This window comes from Dipodomys spectabilis, unplaced genomic scaffold (genome assembly GCF_019054845.1).
Source record: "Dipodomys spectabilis isolate Male_0828 unplaced genomic scaffold, ASM1905484v1 ptg000004l, whole genome shotgun sequence".
Classification (NCBI taxonomy): Eukaryota; Metazoa; Chordata; class Mammalia; order Rodentia; family Heteromyidae; genus Dipodomys; species Dipodomys spectabilis.
The window spans coordinates 14,925,283-14,941,324 of NW_024870681.1; the positions used below are offsets into that span (position 1 = coordinate 14,925,283).

A 16,042-nucleotide genomic window follows, 5' to 3' on the forward strand; every position below is an offset into this window, starting at 1 on the left:
TCTTCCAGTCCCAGGTGCCTTCTTGAAGCCATAGGAGAGGCAAGCAATACCAGCTACCAGACAGGAGAGGCTCTGTGTTGTCCCAAAGGAAGCATGTCTCAGAAAGTTGCCTATCTCTTTCCCATCATGTCCCTCCCTCACAGCAGGTCCCCTGACATACATTTCCTGCAGTGGCCCACATCCCACCTGCTACAACCCAACTCTGAACATGAACTTTTTAATACAATTCTTGCTGTACCTTTACAAGGTTCATGTGACAGCTTTGTGCTTCTGATCCATGCCCCCATTTGGTAGGAAGAGGAGACAGTATCCATGTGTCAGCACCCCACCTCCACCTCACCTCCTAACTCCACCCTGTATAAGGAAAACCTAAACAGATGCTAGCCCTGAATGATTCTCCCTCCAAAAATGTCTGTCTCCCTCCATACCGGAAGTAGGAACTCTTAGCCAGTAGACGCCTGGGTTGAGGATACAGGACCAGTTACCTCTTAGATCATTGAACAGAGAGTTAACCCCCCTCTAACCTATAAGTGGACAGATGGCTGCTTTTCCCTGTTCTCTGTCCCCTATGAACTCCTTTCCCCCAGCCTCACAGCCACATCACCACTGCAGCTGCTACCCATCTATATGATCCCTACCTGTACAAAACTCCAAGTCACTTGGAGACCAATTAAGTGGTAAATGATTTCACAGCACCACATAAACCTCATCCCAGGATCCTGCCCTTGGCAAGAGACCCCTTTGCGAAAAAAAATTTTTAAAATACAACCTTTATGTCCAAAGGAAGGTGTAGATTATTGACACTAATATCTGTATGTTTCTGTCCCTGCAGCCTTAGGAAAATCCAAAGGTACAGTATCCACTGGTAGCTTACAAGGCCACGTGTCATCTCTTAAACTAAGCCAGCCATGTGGTAGTGAGCTGTGTGTAGAGGGGGAGTGGTGCCGTGTTTGGTTGCTTGGCCGCATCACTCAAAGCTATGTGCCCATTGTTCAAATCAATTCGGAGGGACCTCAGGCATGAGTGGCCCCTTCCCTGTCGTGTAGATAAGCTGGTGTGACCCCTGGAGGGCTGACCTGCCAGGGTCCCCAGCGGAGACAGAGCTGGGCCTAGACCCGGGTTCAAAAAGGAGGCCTCTGTAGCTGTCTCCTGCTGGCTGGTTAGTGTTCTAGTCCCATCTGTCTCTGTCCCTGCCTTCCTCCCCCAACCTCCTTCCTACAACTAGGAGGAGCGAGTGACCCCCCCTACCAAGCTAGTAAGACCACGTTTCTGCACTGAGGATGGCTTGGATTCCACAACCAGGGTGCTTGTCGGGCTATTTTCCTAAGGCCAGCTGGCTTTGGCAGAGTGGAAACACAGCTTGTGGACCTCCAAGCTGCTGACTGTGTCCTGCTGTGGGCCTTGGTGTCATGGGAGGGCCATCCTGCCCCTCCTGGGCTGCAGGGCTGTGTCTTTGTGCCCCCAGCCGCCTGGGTGCTGGAGCATCGCTGCCCTCTCCCCCTGCACATTGCTTTCCAGCCCAGGAGGGTGCTAAGGCTGCTGCTCTTCTAACCTGGACCTGCTTGAATGTCTCCGCTTGATGGGGGAGGGAGCCTGCCACCTGTCAGGCGTGGGTAAGCAGGTGTCTTTGTGTCCCTCGCCAGCATGGGCGTGAGGGTCATGGACACGTCTTGGGTGGCTCGAAGAGGCTCCTCTGCCGGCCGGAAAGCATCCTGCGCCCCACCCTCCATGCAGCCTCCTGCCCCGCCTGCCGAGCTGGCTGCACCCCTGCCATCACCCCTGCTGGAGCAGGTCCCGGACAGCCCCGCTGCAGCTCCTGTGCTCTCCCCATCTGTTGCTGGCCTGCAGCCCACGCCTGAGCGCCCCAGGTAAGCCCCGGATTCTGCCTGGGGGCAGGGGGTAAGAGGGAGAACTGGCTGGTGTGCACATGCATGCACAGGGCTTGCCGCTTCCCGCTCAGGCCTCCTAGATCTCATCTACCCCGATCCTCATTTGGGAAGCATTCATGTTTGGCTTTCTGCGTCATCTCCGCAGCATCCTGGATCGCCAGGAAGCATTCTAGGCTCTCCAAGAATCACATCCCCAAGCAGACATGGAAGGCGGCAGCCTGCTAAAGGGCTACAGAGGACTCGAAGCCCACTCTCCGGATCCCGCTTCCTTTTGTAACTTCCCTATTTTGAAATTTTAGGATGATAGTATCTCTTCCTCCCTATCTGCAGCCTTTCGATGTAGAGTGCCGTTAGCAGTTGTTGCTGCCACAGTTGAATGCAAATCCGTTACAGGAGTGTATCACCATTCTTTTAGGGAAAAGAGAGAAAGAGAGAGATATACACAGAGAGAGAAAGAGAGCACACTAGCCCAGCCAGCGCATTCCAGGCAAGATCAATGAATCTTAGAACTGTGACTGTGATTTGCTGGGCTTCAGCTTCACTTGAAATATGCAGATGGGCAGAGGGAGTTTGGTGGAGAAGCACAGGTAGACACTGATGGATAGACAGGCTGACCTGAAGGAAAAGGACATATAGACAGATACGCCCCGGTGATCCTCTCTTCAGACAATAGCTGCCATCACTCTGGTCATACAAGGGACTTGATAGAGCATTTGGCATGTGGATGGTATTTCTAAAACAGGTCCCCTTGAGGATGGGGTTTCTCCAGGCTCAAAGGGCATTCTAGAGATGATATGGGTGGGTGGGCTTGCAGAACCCATGGGCAGGGAGCACCCGCTCTTCCCCACACTGATAGCCAGTGACTCACAGTGTCAGATATCGTGTTCTGCTCTCCCACTTTCATGCCGGGGATATGGTTCTGCAGCTTCTCTTTGCGGGTTAAGGCTTTCTTTCATCCGGGGCTTTTTCCTGTACTTTTTAATCCCTATGTCCAGCTCCATTCTTTTGCTTTTTGTTCTCTGGACATTTGTAGCACAAGTGACGTTGCTTCCAGCTGCCAAATTCCTGTCATGTCTACCCCTTGCTGGAAGATCACAGGATATCTCTTCTCCTCTTTGCCCCAGGCTCTGCCTTTAGTTCTCCTACCCAAGCTGGTGGCTCTGTCCTGCCAGACTCAGCCTTCATGTCCTACTTTGCTGCTCAGCAGTAACACAGACACTGAGTCCCTGTCCTGAGAACTAGCCTGTCCTCACCTGCACCTTATCTCTACCTTCATCTAGCAGTCCAGTAACCACTCTCTGCCCTACTTGTTACCACCACCACCCTCCCCCCACCACCGCTGGGTCAGCTACAGTTGTGCTGAGAGAAAAACCAGGTTAAATAGGTACTTGTTTCTGTGCTGGAGAAAGTATATTGAGCAGGAAAAGTCAGAGAAGAGATCAATGTCCAGTCAAAAGAAGCAAGAAAAGTCTAGAACCCTACAGGAAGCAAATTGGGGGTAGGGACTTTCTTGTGTGGTGCTTTCCATAGTTGATTGTTTTCACTTTCTCTCAGTAATGGCAGAGATGGGTGGAAGGAGAGATAGATGGTTGGGCATGAGCACCCAGATACACTGTGACCTTGAACCTGAGAAAGAATAAAAGACAGGCCGAACTCTTCAGCCTGAGCAAAGACAGTTTTCTGGGTTTGCTTTTTATTTGCTGAATAAAAAAAAAAGACATTTTTTCTTTGTTGCTCTTCAGGTTGCTTTGGATAAAAATGACCTTTTTCCCAATGAAACTCTCCCATTTCTCAAAGGAAAGGAAGTGCCAGCACTGTGACTGTGGTCTCCTCTTCTTCTCTTCCTTCCAATAAGAAAGCTGCTTGTACACTGACGACCTTCCTGTTCTAACCCTGCTCCCCGTCTTTCTCAGCATACCTTGGCAGCCATGAGTTCCATATTTCTATTGGTAGTTTCTTATTCACTCCAATTCCATATTTGGAGAAGAAACAGCTACTATGGAAGCTGTAGGTAACCAGGCCCTGCCCACCACACCCTCCAAGAGCTTTGGAATCCAGGCAGGAAGCATAGCAGTTAAGTCCCATTCCAGGGCCCCCCTCTGATTCAGTCAAGGCTATCCAAAATGAAATGATTGCTGTCAAGAAGTGACATTCTGTGGAGCTATAAGAACAGTTTGCAATGTTTCCCCTGAATGGTGCATTAGAGGCTGGCAGGGGGTAATGATCTGCTCTGTGTGTGTGTGTGTGTGCGTGCATGTGTGTGTGTGTGTGTGTGTGTGTGTGTGTTGGTTCTTGGTTGTTTTTGTTTTTTTGTTGTGTTTTTTGGTCCGTAGTCTGTACAGTACAGTTCAATAGGGTACCCTTTTACTGTATCTTGTCCTTAAGAGAAGACCTGAGAAAGAGCTTAACAGCATGGGTGAATTTTCTGGTAAATTTGAGTATTTCTTTGTTGATCCAAGGGACTCAGGAGGCCAGCGTTCCTCACTGCCATTGATCGTGACCCTATTCTAAGCTTGAAGGACTGGAGCTTGAACTGGTCCTCATACAGGAACATAGCTAGGTCCTAGTCTCTGTGGAGCGAGTATGAGGGCAGGTCCCAGAGTTCCTCACCTGCATGTGCCAGGTTAGAGTCCTAGGCAATAGCTTAGAGAGCTATAGCATGGAAGAAGAAAAAAAGAAAAGAAAAGAGAGCTATAGCATGGAAGCAGGGCTATCATCAGCCTTAGCTGGCACATTGACCCTAGAAAGTCCTCTTGGCTCTATAATGCCATAGGGACAGGAGGAGACAGGAACACTGTGCAGTTCCCACTTCAGAACAACCTCTGGTTCCCGTACTGATGACAGGATGCAGGGAGATGCCTAAGAGTCATCTCCTCAAGGCAGAGATGGGAAGAGACCATTGGCAGTGCATGTCCACAAAGCTAGGGAGGAGCCCGTATCACCAGAGCTCCAGGAAGGGACAGTCACCTCATAGGATGCTTTGAAGGTTTTAAGAAGGGACTGAGACAAACCAGAACTGGTGTGGATTTGAACAGGGCCCAGAACACATAGAATCAGAGTTGGCAGATAGGTGCTGAGGTTGACCAAGCACCTGTTCCTTTTCTGACCTGTGTGTTTGCTTTTTAGTACATCTAAAAGCAAGGAATCGTCTCCGGGATCTGGGCAGAAAGGAAGTCCAAGCTCCAGCCAGGGGACAGCTTGTCCAGGTTCGCAGCCAGGGCCACAACCAGGTACCAGTCCGAGCCAGCCACCCGCAGACCAGAGTCCCCACACTCTCCGGAAAGGTATGTCACCTCTTTCCTCTGCCCATTCTCAGGCTGGTGAGGGCTGTTCCATTCCTGAAGGCTCCATCCCTTTCAAAGCATACTGTTTAGAAACTGTGTGGCTTAGTGAATAGTCCCTAGGTAGATCAGTCAAGTTTTGAGAAGTTAACCAATCCAAAGAGATGCTATATTTCACCCTCATTCTTCAGATCACTACATGAAAAGTGGGCTCATGAAAGTATGGGGCAATGCTTCTCATATAACAAGTGATACCAACAATACAGACACAATAGCATGCTTCTCCCATGGCCCGACCAGACCTTCCTTCAGCATTTACAAAGCTGTATGTGGTCATCTACACCAGCTCCATGCCCCAGTGCCAACCAAGGTGAGGTCAGAGGAGGAAGTTGGGATTGTTTTTCCCCAAAGCTAGATCTCCAATACTTCTGTTGTGGAACTTGTAAGGATTGTCCCATAGTAAGGACCCAGTTAAATCTCTTGGGAGAACCATTCCCCAAAGCCAAAGACACTGTATGGTGACATTTCATCAGTGGGGAGGTATACTGTTGGAGATCTTATCCAGGCCTTTTTTAATTTGTTACCACCTCTCACCTCTCAGCAAAGCCTGTCTCTTGACTGAAATTGCGTATCATTTAATTTGTTCTCAGTTTGGGTCTTTTGTGCTCCTAGGATTGGTTTCAACTCCAAGATGGTCAAGTAGGGCTAGATTCATCTCATCTACATTTCCCAGGTCCCTTTTGAGTCATGGCAATACCATTCTTCTAGTAAGCCTCTACCCTGCCCTGGACCTTGTCGGTTCCCCGTGCCCTTTCATTCCTTATCCATCCTACAAATATTTACCAAGCCCTGGTATGTGTAGAGCTCTGCTTTCCAGCGAGGTATAACTATAATGCAAGGGTACATGGTGCTGCTATGCCAGGAGACATCTGGGCACCATGGGGACACATGGAGTCCCTTATCTGGACTCAGGATTCAAGGTAGATGACCCAGAAGAAATGGCATCTTGAAGGTTAAATAGCAACTGGATCAAAAAGGCAGTAGTGCACATCGGTGGTTCACATCTGTAATTCTAGCTACTTAGGAGGCTGAGATCTGAGAACCACTGTTTGAAGCCAGCTCAGGCAGGGAAGTCCACAAGACTCTTATCTATAATTAACCCTCAAAAAGACAGAAGTAGAGCTGTGATTGAAGTGGTAGAACTCTGGCATTGGGCACAAAAGCTCAGGAACAGTACCCAGGCCTAAGTTCAAGCCTCGGGACAGGCACTAAATAAGTAAATAAGTAAATAAATAAATGGCATTGGTGGGTTTTAGCATCTCCAGCATTAGTAGGCATTCCTTACCATTCAGACATGGTGTTCTTGTCCTGTTGCACATCTCTGTTTATGACTCTTCCAACCCTTCAGAGAGTGGATGATGGCTAAGCCATTCTTTCATCCAGTGGTAATATCAAGGCTCCTGGCACACCCAGTTACCTTCCTCATGTCAGAGCCAGGGTGACCCTCTTGAGAGTTGCAGCACATTGGACCTGCACAGCAAACAAAGCTTAGAGTAACCCAGGTCCCTTTTGTTGTTGTTGTTGTTTTGTTTTGTTTTTATGGTCATGGGGCTTGAACTCTGGACCTGGATGCTGTCCCTGAGCTCAAGGCAAGCATCTACCACTTGAGCCACAGCGCCACTTCTGGTTTTCTGGTGGTTAATTGGAGATAAGAGTCTCACAGACATTCCTGCCAGGGCTGGGTTTGAACCATGATCCTCAGATCTCAGCCTCCTGAGTAGCTAGGATTACAGGTGTGAACCACTGGTGCTTGGCCTCCAGGTCCCTTTCTAAAGAGACATTGAGTTGATCAGAGATGTCATTTGAAAGGCACAACTTCCTTCTCCATTCTCCATCCCCACCCACACTGAATATACCCAGCAGTTATTTTTCTGATCTCACTGTCTTTTGACCTTGAACCCAAAATTGAACATCATGCTCTAGTGCTGTCACCACCCCAAAGCAGTGTCTCTTCTGTTGGGTGATGTCACTTTCGCCCATTTAGAAGAGCATGTCCAAGATTTCCAGGACTTCATGTCTTGTGCATGTCCAAGCACACTCAGTCATGAACCTCAATAGCAAAGCCAGAAAACTGACCCCATAGTCAAGAAGTAGAAAACTGGAAAACTGAATGCTTTTTTTTTAAAAAAAATAGGCTTTGATTTTGAAGTTTTTCAGATGTGTGATCAGTCTATAGGGAAGAGAGTGGTCTTCCAGTTGTATGGAAGAGGCTCATTTATTTAACTTCTTTTTTCATGTTTCTTAAGTGTAGTTTTATTGTCATTAAGGTGTTGTACAGAGGGCTTGCCATTTCATAAGTCAGGTAATGAGTACCTTTCTGTTTGGGGGCAGTGTCACCCCTTCTTTTTGCTTTCCCCCAGTTTTCCCCTCCCATCCCTGCTCACAAGTTACATAGTTCATTTTCCACACTCTATACTGAATAGCACGATTATATTTGTTCCCCTTCCTCCTTCCCTTTCTATGCCTCCCCCTTTCTCTCTCATTTTAGACCAGCTTAAATACATTCCCCTGGGCATATCGTGGATAAGTAGTAGGACAGAAATTTGAACCCAAGGTGGCAACCTGAAAAGCAAGTGCTTTTTTTTCTTCCTGGCCAACGAGCCATGGGAACATGAGATATCCTTAGACAAGGTTCTGTTCCATGGATGGATTGGGTTGATGTGGGGAGTGGAAGGAGATGCCCAAATGCCTCCCTGAGGATTTAGAAGACAGATTCTTCTAGAGTTACTGGTACCCATGGCCAGATCTCATTTAATTATCATCGGCCAATTTTCTCAAAAAACTTCACCCCTCACTTGGATCTTCTGAATGTTTGCCTTGGCTGTGTTTCCCAATTCATTTTCAATTCAAGGTATCATGTACTTGTCATCCTTTAGAGAGCTTCAGTAAATAAGGAGAGGGAAATTCAAGGAATGGAGAAGAGGTTGGGTCAGTGATGCGTTTGGAAAGATTCTGGGTTGTAGCTCTGCGGCAGAGTGCTTGCCTCTAGCACACATTAGGCCTTAGGTTCAGACCTCAGCACTGAAAAAGAGTACAGTTGAGCTATATTTTCTGGTATCCAGAGGACACAATTCATGAAAGAAAAGAAAGGGAAAAAAGTCTGTGATCAGAAGCTGGGACAGGAGAGAAGAGAGAGAGAGAGACAGATGCCAAAACACAATTGTAGGGGAGTATAGTATAGCACACTGTGGTAAAGATAGTCTTTCTACAGCAACTAATTATACATTTCCAAACCACTGGAGGAGAAGGTTGGAAAGTTGCCAACACATAGAAGTGATGATGTTTGAGGAGATAGAAATGCTAATTACTGTGATTTGATCATTATGCACTGTATTTGTGTATTGAATTACAGTGCATAAAGAAGCACAAATGTTGTCTGTTAATTCATTTAAAAATTAAGAAAACAAAAACCATGCCAGGGCAAGTGGTGCAGAGTTAAGGCTGGAAATTAAAAGTGACAGGATCAGGCCACGCACCATTGCCAAAGCCACACACCACTAGGCTGGTTAGGCTGAAGTTCAGTTTCCTGCAGGAGGATTTGCCCCTGGGTGCTGACCTCATGGTGATGATTTGAATTGGCCATTGGAATTGGCTTCATTGACTCACTCTGAATATGGTGACACTTAGATGGAAAATCACCCACTCACCACCAGTTAATGGAAGGTTCTTTTTCCAGATGGGCTCTGTGTGTGTGTGTATGTGTGTGTGTGTGTGTGTGTGTGTGTGTGTGTGTGTGTGTGTGTGTGTGTGTGTGTGTGTGTGTGTGTACAGAGGAACAGGTGCAAAAATAAGAACACTTGTAAATCTAGGTGCACTTAAAATTCTATTGGCTATTATCGGTCTGGCAGGAAGTCAGGGGATGGGGGTGGAAGAAGAGGAGGAGGTTGAAAAGGACCACGTTAAACCATGAAGACACCTTACACCTTTGTGTCTTGTGTTTTTCTCTTTCAGTTTCAAAGAAGCTGGCACCGATTCCACCCAAGGTTCCTTTTGGCCAGCCAGGGCCAGTGACTGACCAGTCCACCGGCCAGCCATCCCCAGTCAGCCTGTCTCCTACTCCCCCAAGCACCCCATCTCCCTATGGACTGAGTTACCCTCCAGGGTACTCCTTGGCCTCTGGCCAGCTCTCCCCGGCTGCAGCTCCTCCTCTGGCCTCTCCTTCCATTTTTACAAGCACTTTAGCCAAATCAAGGCCCACCCCAAAGCCACGACAGAGACCCACCCTACCGCCACCGCAGCCTCCCACGGTCAGCCTCTCAGCCTCCAGCCCTCAGTCCACGGAGCACCCCATGCTGGATGGCATGACCCCCGGGGAAAGCATGTCTACAGGTAACCGAGTCATGGGCTTTCTGGAAAGTTCCCATGAACCTTAACAAAATGCGCCAGGGAGGGGCCAACAGCATCCCTTCCAGGTAATAGAGGCCCACATGATGTGAGCTGGCTGTGGCCGCCCCAGGGCTGCCTCCCAAGGGGTTCCTCTGAGAACCCACCAGTGGGACAATGCAGAGCAGCTCTGGAACTGAGTTGGTTTGGTTTGGGTTTGGTTTGGTTTGTGTGTTTTTTTGTTTTTTTTTTTGGCGGGGGGGGGGGGGGTCCACCTTCTCATGGGGTTTCTCCTAGCCCAGCCCACCAGTCCAGGGTTGTTTCTGAGCACCGAGGCCTGAGGAGCAGCTGGTTACAGTCATAGGATACCTGGCGTCAGGATACAGGGGTGGGGCTGCATCTTTCGCACAGCGCCCCAACAGCAGAGCAGGTGCCGAGACTCATCTGGAAAGCAGGAGCCAAGAACAAAAGATAATTTCCCCTAGGAGTAAAGTAAGCTCTGCTGGGAAAAAATGTATTTCTAAATAAGTATTTAGAGGAGGCCTCACCCTCAGAAAGACACATTCCCTCCCCACCCCGCCCACCACCACCACCACAATTCCTCCAGCAGTGGATTAGGCAAACTCCCAATTATCCAGTCTCGTTTGTTGTAAATTTAAAAACAAAGATGAAGCTGTGTTTCCTCCCCCAATAAAGTGTGTACTTATGAAATCACACAGGCACACACACACACACACAGGCGCACACACACACAGAGAGAAAACACAACCCCTTGAGGAAGACATGGGACATTTTTTAAATGTCTCCCCAAACACTTGGGCCACATGAGATTAGAAAAGTCAGGAACAGATTTGTGGTCCCCTGCTTTAGTCCTTGGAGCCTTCCCTGCTTCTGGAAGACAGGCAAGGTGCCGAGTGGAGTCTTGGAATGGAGCCAGCACATTTCCCCAGAGGCCAGGGCCTGAAGAGTGTTTGTCTCAGGTAGCAAAGGGCTAGGCAGCTTGATGCGGACACCATCTACACATCCACACACACAAATACAGCCACAAATATACACAACATACACATACCCTTCTTTACAGAACACATCCACATAGAGATGTGCCACACATGTATACAGTACCCAGCCACACACCCACAGTGCACGTGTTCATACAAAGAGTTCATCTCCACACATCCTTTTACACACCACACATATAGCTCACATAGCACACATGCATACGTAACAAACCCCAATCCATATCACATACGACATACAACACACATGCTATACAGATACATATGTGTGCTACACACACCTACAAACCACATAACCCCTGTGCTGGTGTATTGCTCGGCAGTAGAACACCTGATAGTTCAGGCCCAAGGATGCAAATTGCTCAGCTACCATGCATGTCACCTCACAGAAAACATGGTGCTAGGGTCTAGGGTACCCTGGAGTCCCTCGCAGGTACCCTTTCTTGCCCTGCATCCTCCCAAAAGGTGGCATTTTCTTCCTTAGACTAAATGTCAGCTGGAAGCTAGTGGGGCTTGACTCTTTGCTCCAGATAAAAACACGGGGCAAGGCAGACACCAGTGGCTCATGCCTGTAATCCTAGGTACTCACGAGGCTGAGTTCTGAGAAAACTATCGCTGGCAGGAAGGTCTCTAAGACTCTCATCTCCAGTTAACCACCAAAAAGTCAGAAGTAGTACTAAGAACAGTGCCTAGGCCCTGAGTTCAGAACTGGCACAAAAACAAAACAAGGGGGAAAAAAACCCACTAGGCAAGCGTACAGGCGTTTGTGAGAGTGCAGGCAGTTTCAGTGTTATTGGAAAGCACATCTTGGCATCTTTATCTGTGGCTGTAGTTAATGTTGAATATATAGCCGCTACCATCTACTTGGAGGCTTATTTAAAAATTAAGGAAACCTCTTCCTCAGGAATGTCGTGTGCATCCAGCCCCTGGAAGTTCTCAGGAGTCATTCATGCTTCTGGGGTGAGCCATGATGGAGGGGCTGGATAAAGACACAAAGAGAGGTGTACACTGTAAGCTATGGGTTGAACATAGGATGCCCCAAGAGGCAGGAAAGAATGGAACGGGGGAGGAAATTAGAGGGCACAGGTGGGCAACATAGAACAGTAGGAAGCGTAGCACCCTTAGGGCATGAAATGATTCATTTCCTGTGGCAGACTTTTTAAGACTTAACCATCAAATTCAGTGACACCTCGGCCCCTCATCCCCTTTTGTTCTATGTTCTTCTGGCCGCAGCAGCCCATTATCACATCCTGTGCATACAGGTCTCTGAGCCAGTGTAGAAAGCAGTGAGGATTTTGTTGTGCCCCACTGGGACTGTGGCACCCACAGTGTTTTTGTTTCGTCCGTGTTTTTGTCATGTTTATTCCTTTCTCCGAATCCTATCATTGTGTTCTTGCAGCTGTGTAACATGAGTGACGCAGTGTTGGATACGTGTGAGGGGGATTTTCAGGGTAAGCTGGCCCCGGCTCCACCGCCACCACTCCACTCCCCTGGCCAGCCCGGCCAGCCCAGCCAGCTGCCCGGCCAATGCCCAGTGTCGCCTGATCCTTCTGATGCCTTCCTGCCAGCCCTGCCAGCTCCCCTCCTCTCTCTGCATGTGGCCCAGACCAAACAATCGCATGCCTGCTTCACTCTTTCTGGCCTTCCCCAACTTCAGCAAGGACCAGCTGAGCCAGGAGTCTCCTTGGTGTTTTGAGATGATTGGCCTTTTTTGTCCCCCTCCCCACCCCCTTTCCCCCATCTGTCTTTCCATTAGACTGAGCTTGGGGAAAATCCTAGCAGTCCTAGCTCTTCTCCTTCCACTCACTCAATTACCAGCTCCAGCTCCCCTTCTCCCTCAGCTGTATGGTTTGCACAGATGACAGACATGTGCCCAATGCTGTCCCTGCACACATGGGATTATTAGGAAGGTGTTCCTGTGAGTAGGTACAGAGCAGGCCCAGAGCAGCAAAGAAGCCATCACCGTGTCGGTGACCCTGATTCACCCTCAGACAAATGCTTAGGACTCATCCTCCCCAGATACTCCTCTCCAGCACTACAAAACATTTGGGAAGCATTTGCATCAGCATCTGCTTGGTACCACCTCCCCGAAAGAGTACAAGCTCAAAACTAAATAAGGAAAGAGCAGGGAGAAGACGGGGAGAAATGAGGCATTTCTGCCTCAAGAAGAAGCAGAGGCCAGAGTTAACCAGGGCCCCCCTCCCATTCTGCTGGTAGGCCTGTAGATTAGCTACAGGGTATTTGGTGTTCACAGACTGATCTCCCAAGGACACTCCTGGAGCTGCCATGAAGCAAGATGGCCCAGCACCCTTCCTTCTACCCAGGAATGCCAGCAAGGGCTTCCCTAAATCTCACTCCTTTGCTATGTGACCCTGGCCCACCAAGGTCAGACAGCTCCCATTAGGACCTCATGCCAGGCTGTGCAGTGTCATGCCATCTCTGAACTACTGTATCTACATTCCTCATCACTCCCTTTTCTATTGACACACGGGGAAGCTAAGAATTTGTCCTAGGACACAGTCCTATTGGGACACAGGCCTAGGTGTTTACATCCAAGCAGGAAGATCCTGTGCTCTTTTCTGATAAGGTACCCCATCCAGTGGAGCAGACCCAGACAGGGACAGAAAGGACAGACAGTCCAGTGACTTCCTGTTAGGCACAAGAGCTTCCTGCTACAGGGGGAACCAGTGGTACTGGCTAAGCCAAGCCTCAAACCCCCTTAAGATCTGCTCCTCAATCAGGCAGCAAGGCAGAGGCAGGTTGGACCCCGTTCTGAAGACTTGGCGGGGTGGAGTGAGGGAGGAGTTTTGTCCAGAGCTTTGGTGTCTGTATAATGTCTTTCAGGACAATGTCCAAGTTTATGTCTGTACACACAGTATGGCATTCCTCAGTCTGAACATTTGTTTTTCATACACACAAACACACAACAAAGACAAAACCCCACCTTCTGAGTATGGCCCAGAGCCTGGTCCCTGCCACATTTCCACCTCATCTCCTGGAGCTCAACCTCCTGCCTGGGTTATTAAGCAAGACTACCTGAAAGGCAGAAACTGGGCAGAGGTGGGAAAATAGTGTGACCAAGAGGAAGGGGTCCAGAGGAGCCCCCTTCCTGTAGCCCTGGGTGTCAGTGAGCTAGAACCCCCAAGCCCCCAGCCTCAGGCAGCAGCTGTAGTAGCCGATGTGGCCTCAGTTGATGGCTCTAGGTAATTCGGCCTTATCTTTGCTGACTCACAGATGTCTAGACACTGAACGCTGTGATGTCTGACTCTTCTTGCTAGGACTTCATACCCCTTCTAATAGGGATGGACGCAGGGGATTTCCTGTAGAAGAAATCACAGCTCCAAGAGCTGCCCCTAACTGCAGCTGTTTATTAAGAGTGAGGATACCCGTGTAGGGTTCCCACATTTATTCTTGTCTCAAGCTCTCCCTGCAGAGTCTAGGCTGAGACAAGTCCCCAAAGGTGCTACTGGAGCCTGCCCAAGAACTCTTGCTTATCAGCTTATTATCCAGCTGAGCAGTCCTGGCTCTCCTCTCCGTCTGAATGACTGGTAGATGCAAGCAGATTCAGCCAGTGTGACTGTTGAGGAGACAGCTTCTATAAATGATCTGTCTGGCCCTAGACTAGCCCAGCCACCTGCTTCCTCACGCTGACCGAGATTGCTTTCAATTTGGTCCTCAGGACCAGAGGCCTCTTTCACCTCCCTCTCTTTCTCTCTGCCAACTTGCAGATCTTGTCCACTTTGATATCCCCTCCATCCACATAGAGCTGGGGTCAACACTCCGCCTGAGCCCCCTGGAGCACGCAAGGCGACACTCGGTGACTGACAAGAGGGACTCAGAGGAGGAATCGGAGAGCACAGCCCTCTGATGCAGCCCCCGCCCCAGCACCTGTACAGATGTGGGCCCGGGGAACACGCCGCCAGGAGCAGCGTCCCTGAGCTTGCCAAGGATCCTCTGTGGGTTCCTTTGCCGTCACCTCCAACTCCAGGTTGGAGTCTGGCAGGAGAGCACAATCTCCGGTCCGTGTGGCAGATGTTGGTGGTGCCGATTTTGTTCATTCCTATTGGGTGGTGACTTCAGCCTTTTGTTTGATCTTTGCCTTTTGACTTCGTGCCTATTTCTGATCATCTTCAGCTTCCCTGCTAAGCAACAGCCATCTCCTCCCCAGGGCTGTGCAGGGTGGGGGTGCAGGAGAGGGTAAGCTACACCCGAGGGTGCTGCCACAGCACATGTGCTACACCTGCAGGGACAGATGCTGTCAGGTCCTACAGCACCCACCTAACAGCCAGAGAAGTGAGGAAGGAGGGGGTACCAGGGCTAGAAATGCACACTCCTGATTCCTATCCTCCTTCACTTGATGCTCAGGGGAGGGCTGGCTCATGGAAAATACCTTTGAGGCTACCCTTAATCATAGGGACCCAAAGCTAATGGCTTAAAGCATTCACTTCCTGGCACTTTTATTCCTCTTGCACCCCCCCTAAGTTACTAAAAAGCCCTTTACTCATTATTGTTTTGTGCTTCCGAGTTGAAAAAAAAAATATCCTGAGCATGTCTGGAGGATCCCAGGTAGCTCCTCATGGCCCCCCTCAAAGCTCATTAGATGCCGAACAGTAATTTTGCCCATCCAGGCACTAAGCTCCTAGCAAAGTGGGGGCCTGGAGCCCATCTCTTCCTTCTAGAGGTTACAGCTGACTAGCAATAATTCTGTTTACCCCAAGGTAGATAGAGGGAAGTGAAACGAGTCCAGACGCGGGCCACACGTGGCCTGTGGGGCAGACCACTCACTCCCCTGCTCCTGCCACTCAACGCTCAGCTCATCCCCCTCACCAAAACAGCCAGCTCTGCAGAGGGCCAGAGGGCGCCGGGAAGCCCACCTGCACTTTGGGGTTAAGGGAGTGAGAAACAGATCTGGGCCATGCATGCAAAGTCCAAGTTTAAAGTTTTATCCTTTTAAAATAAGATATAATATACCTATACATGATATAATATTTGTATATATGAGATCTCTCTATATTTGTTTAATTTGAGCCATTCAATCTAAACCAGTGTACAGGTGTACAATGATAAATTTAAATGCTTAGTTATTTTTTTTTTCCCCCCAACAGTGTAAAGTCACCCTTCTCTGAGAGTGGGATTGGCAAAGAGTTTTGATGTTACAGCTTTGCTCACTTCCTGGCAAGGGCAATTCAATCCCCAATTTGTATCGGAGCCCAGGGGTTGAAGGTTATCTTTAAATACATGTACAAATCATTGTCAAAACTGATGTTATTAAAATAGATTTATTATCCCTGAGCTCAGTGTATGCCCTTGTTTGAATGCCGCTGTGGGGAAGTTAACTGGTGCTGGGTGTTGCTATGGGAGAGCTGAAGGTCTCCACCACAAAGACCAATTTTTTGCTATCTCTCTTACACCCCCTGAGGTTTTAGAGCCTTTTTCCACATACTCCTGTGTTCAGGATGAACACATAGATCCA

At 49.0% G+C, this 16,042-nt stretch overlaps 1 protein-coding gene across 6 annotated transcripts in view; it reads left to right on the plus strand.

Moving 5' to 3' along the window:
• The window catches only part of Arhgap44 (Rho GTPase activating protein 44), a 157,838-nt gene extending 141,977 nt beyond the window's left edge, over positions 1 to 15,861 (plus strand). For 4 of the 6 annotated variants that reach the window (XM_042693926.1, XM_042693936.1, XM_042693945.1 and 1 more), the window contains 4 exons: positions 1,644 to 1,868; positions 5,016 to 5,173; positions 9,182 to 9,559; positions 14,298 to 15,861. In XM_042693926.1, coding sequence (XP_042549860.1) covers positions 1,644 to 1,868; positions 5,016 to 5,173; positions 9,182 to 9,559; positions 14,298 to 14,437 — 901 coding nt within the window. In that variant the 3' untranslated portion in view covers positions 14,438 to 15,861. Of the gene's footprint in view, positions 1 to 1,643; positions 1,869 to 5,015; positions 5,174 to 9,181; positions 9,560 to 11,968; positions 12,021 to 14,297 lie in introns of all 6 variants that reach the window. The other 2 variants (XM_042693930.1, XM_042693941.1) reach the window with 2 other exon arrangements.
• Positions 15,862 to 16,042: the final 181 nt, after the last annotated feature.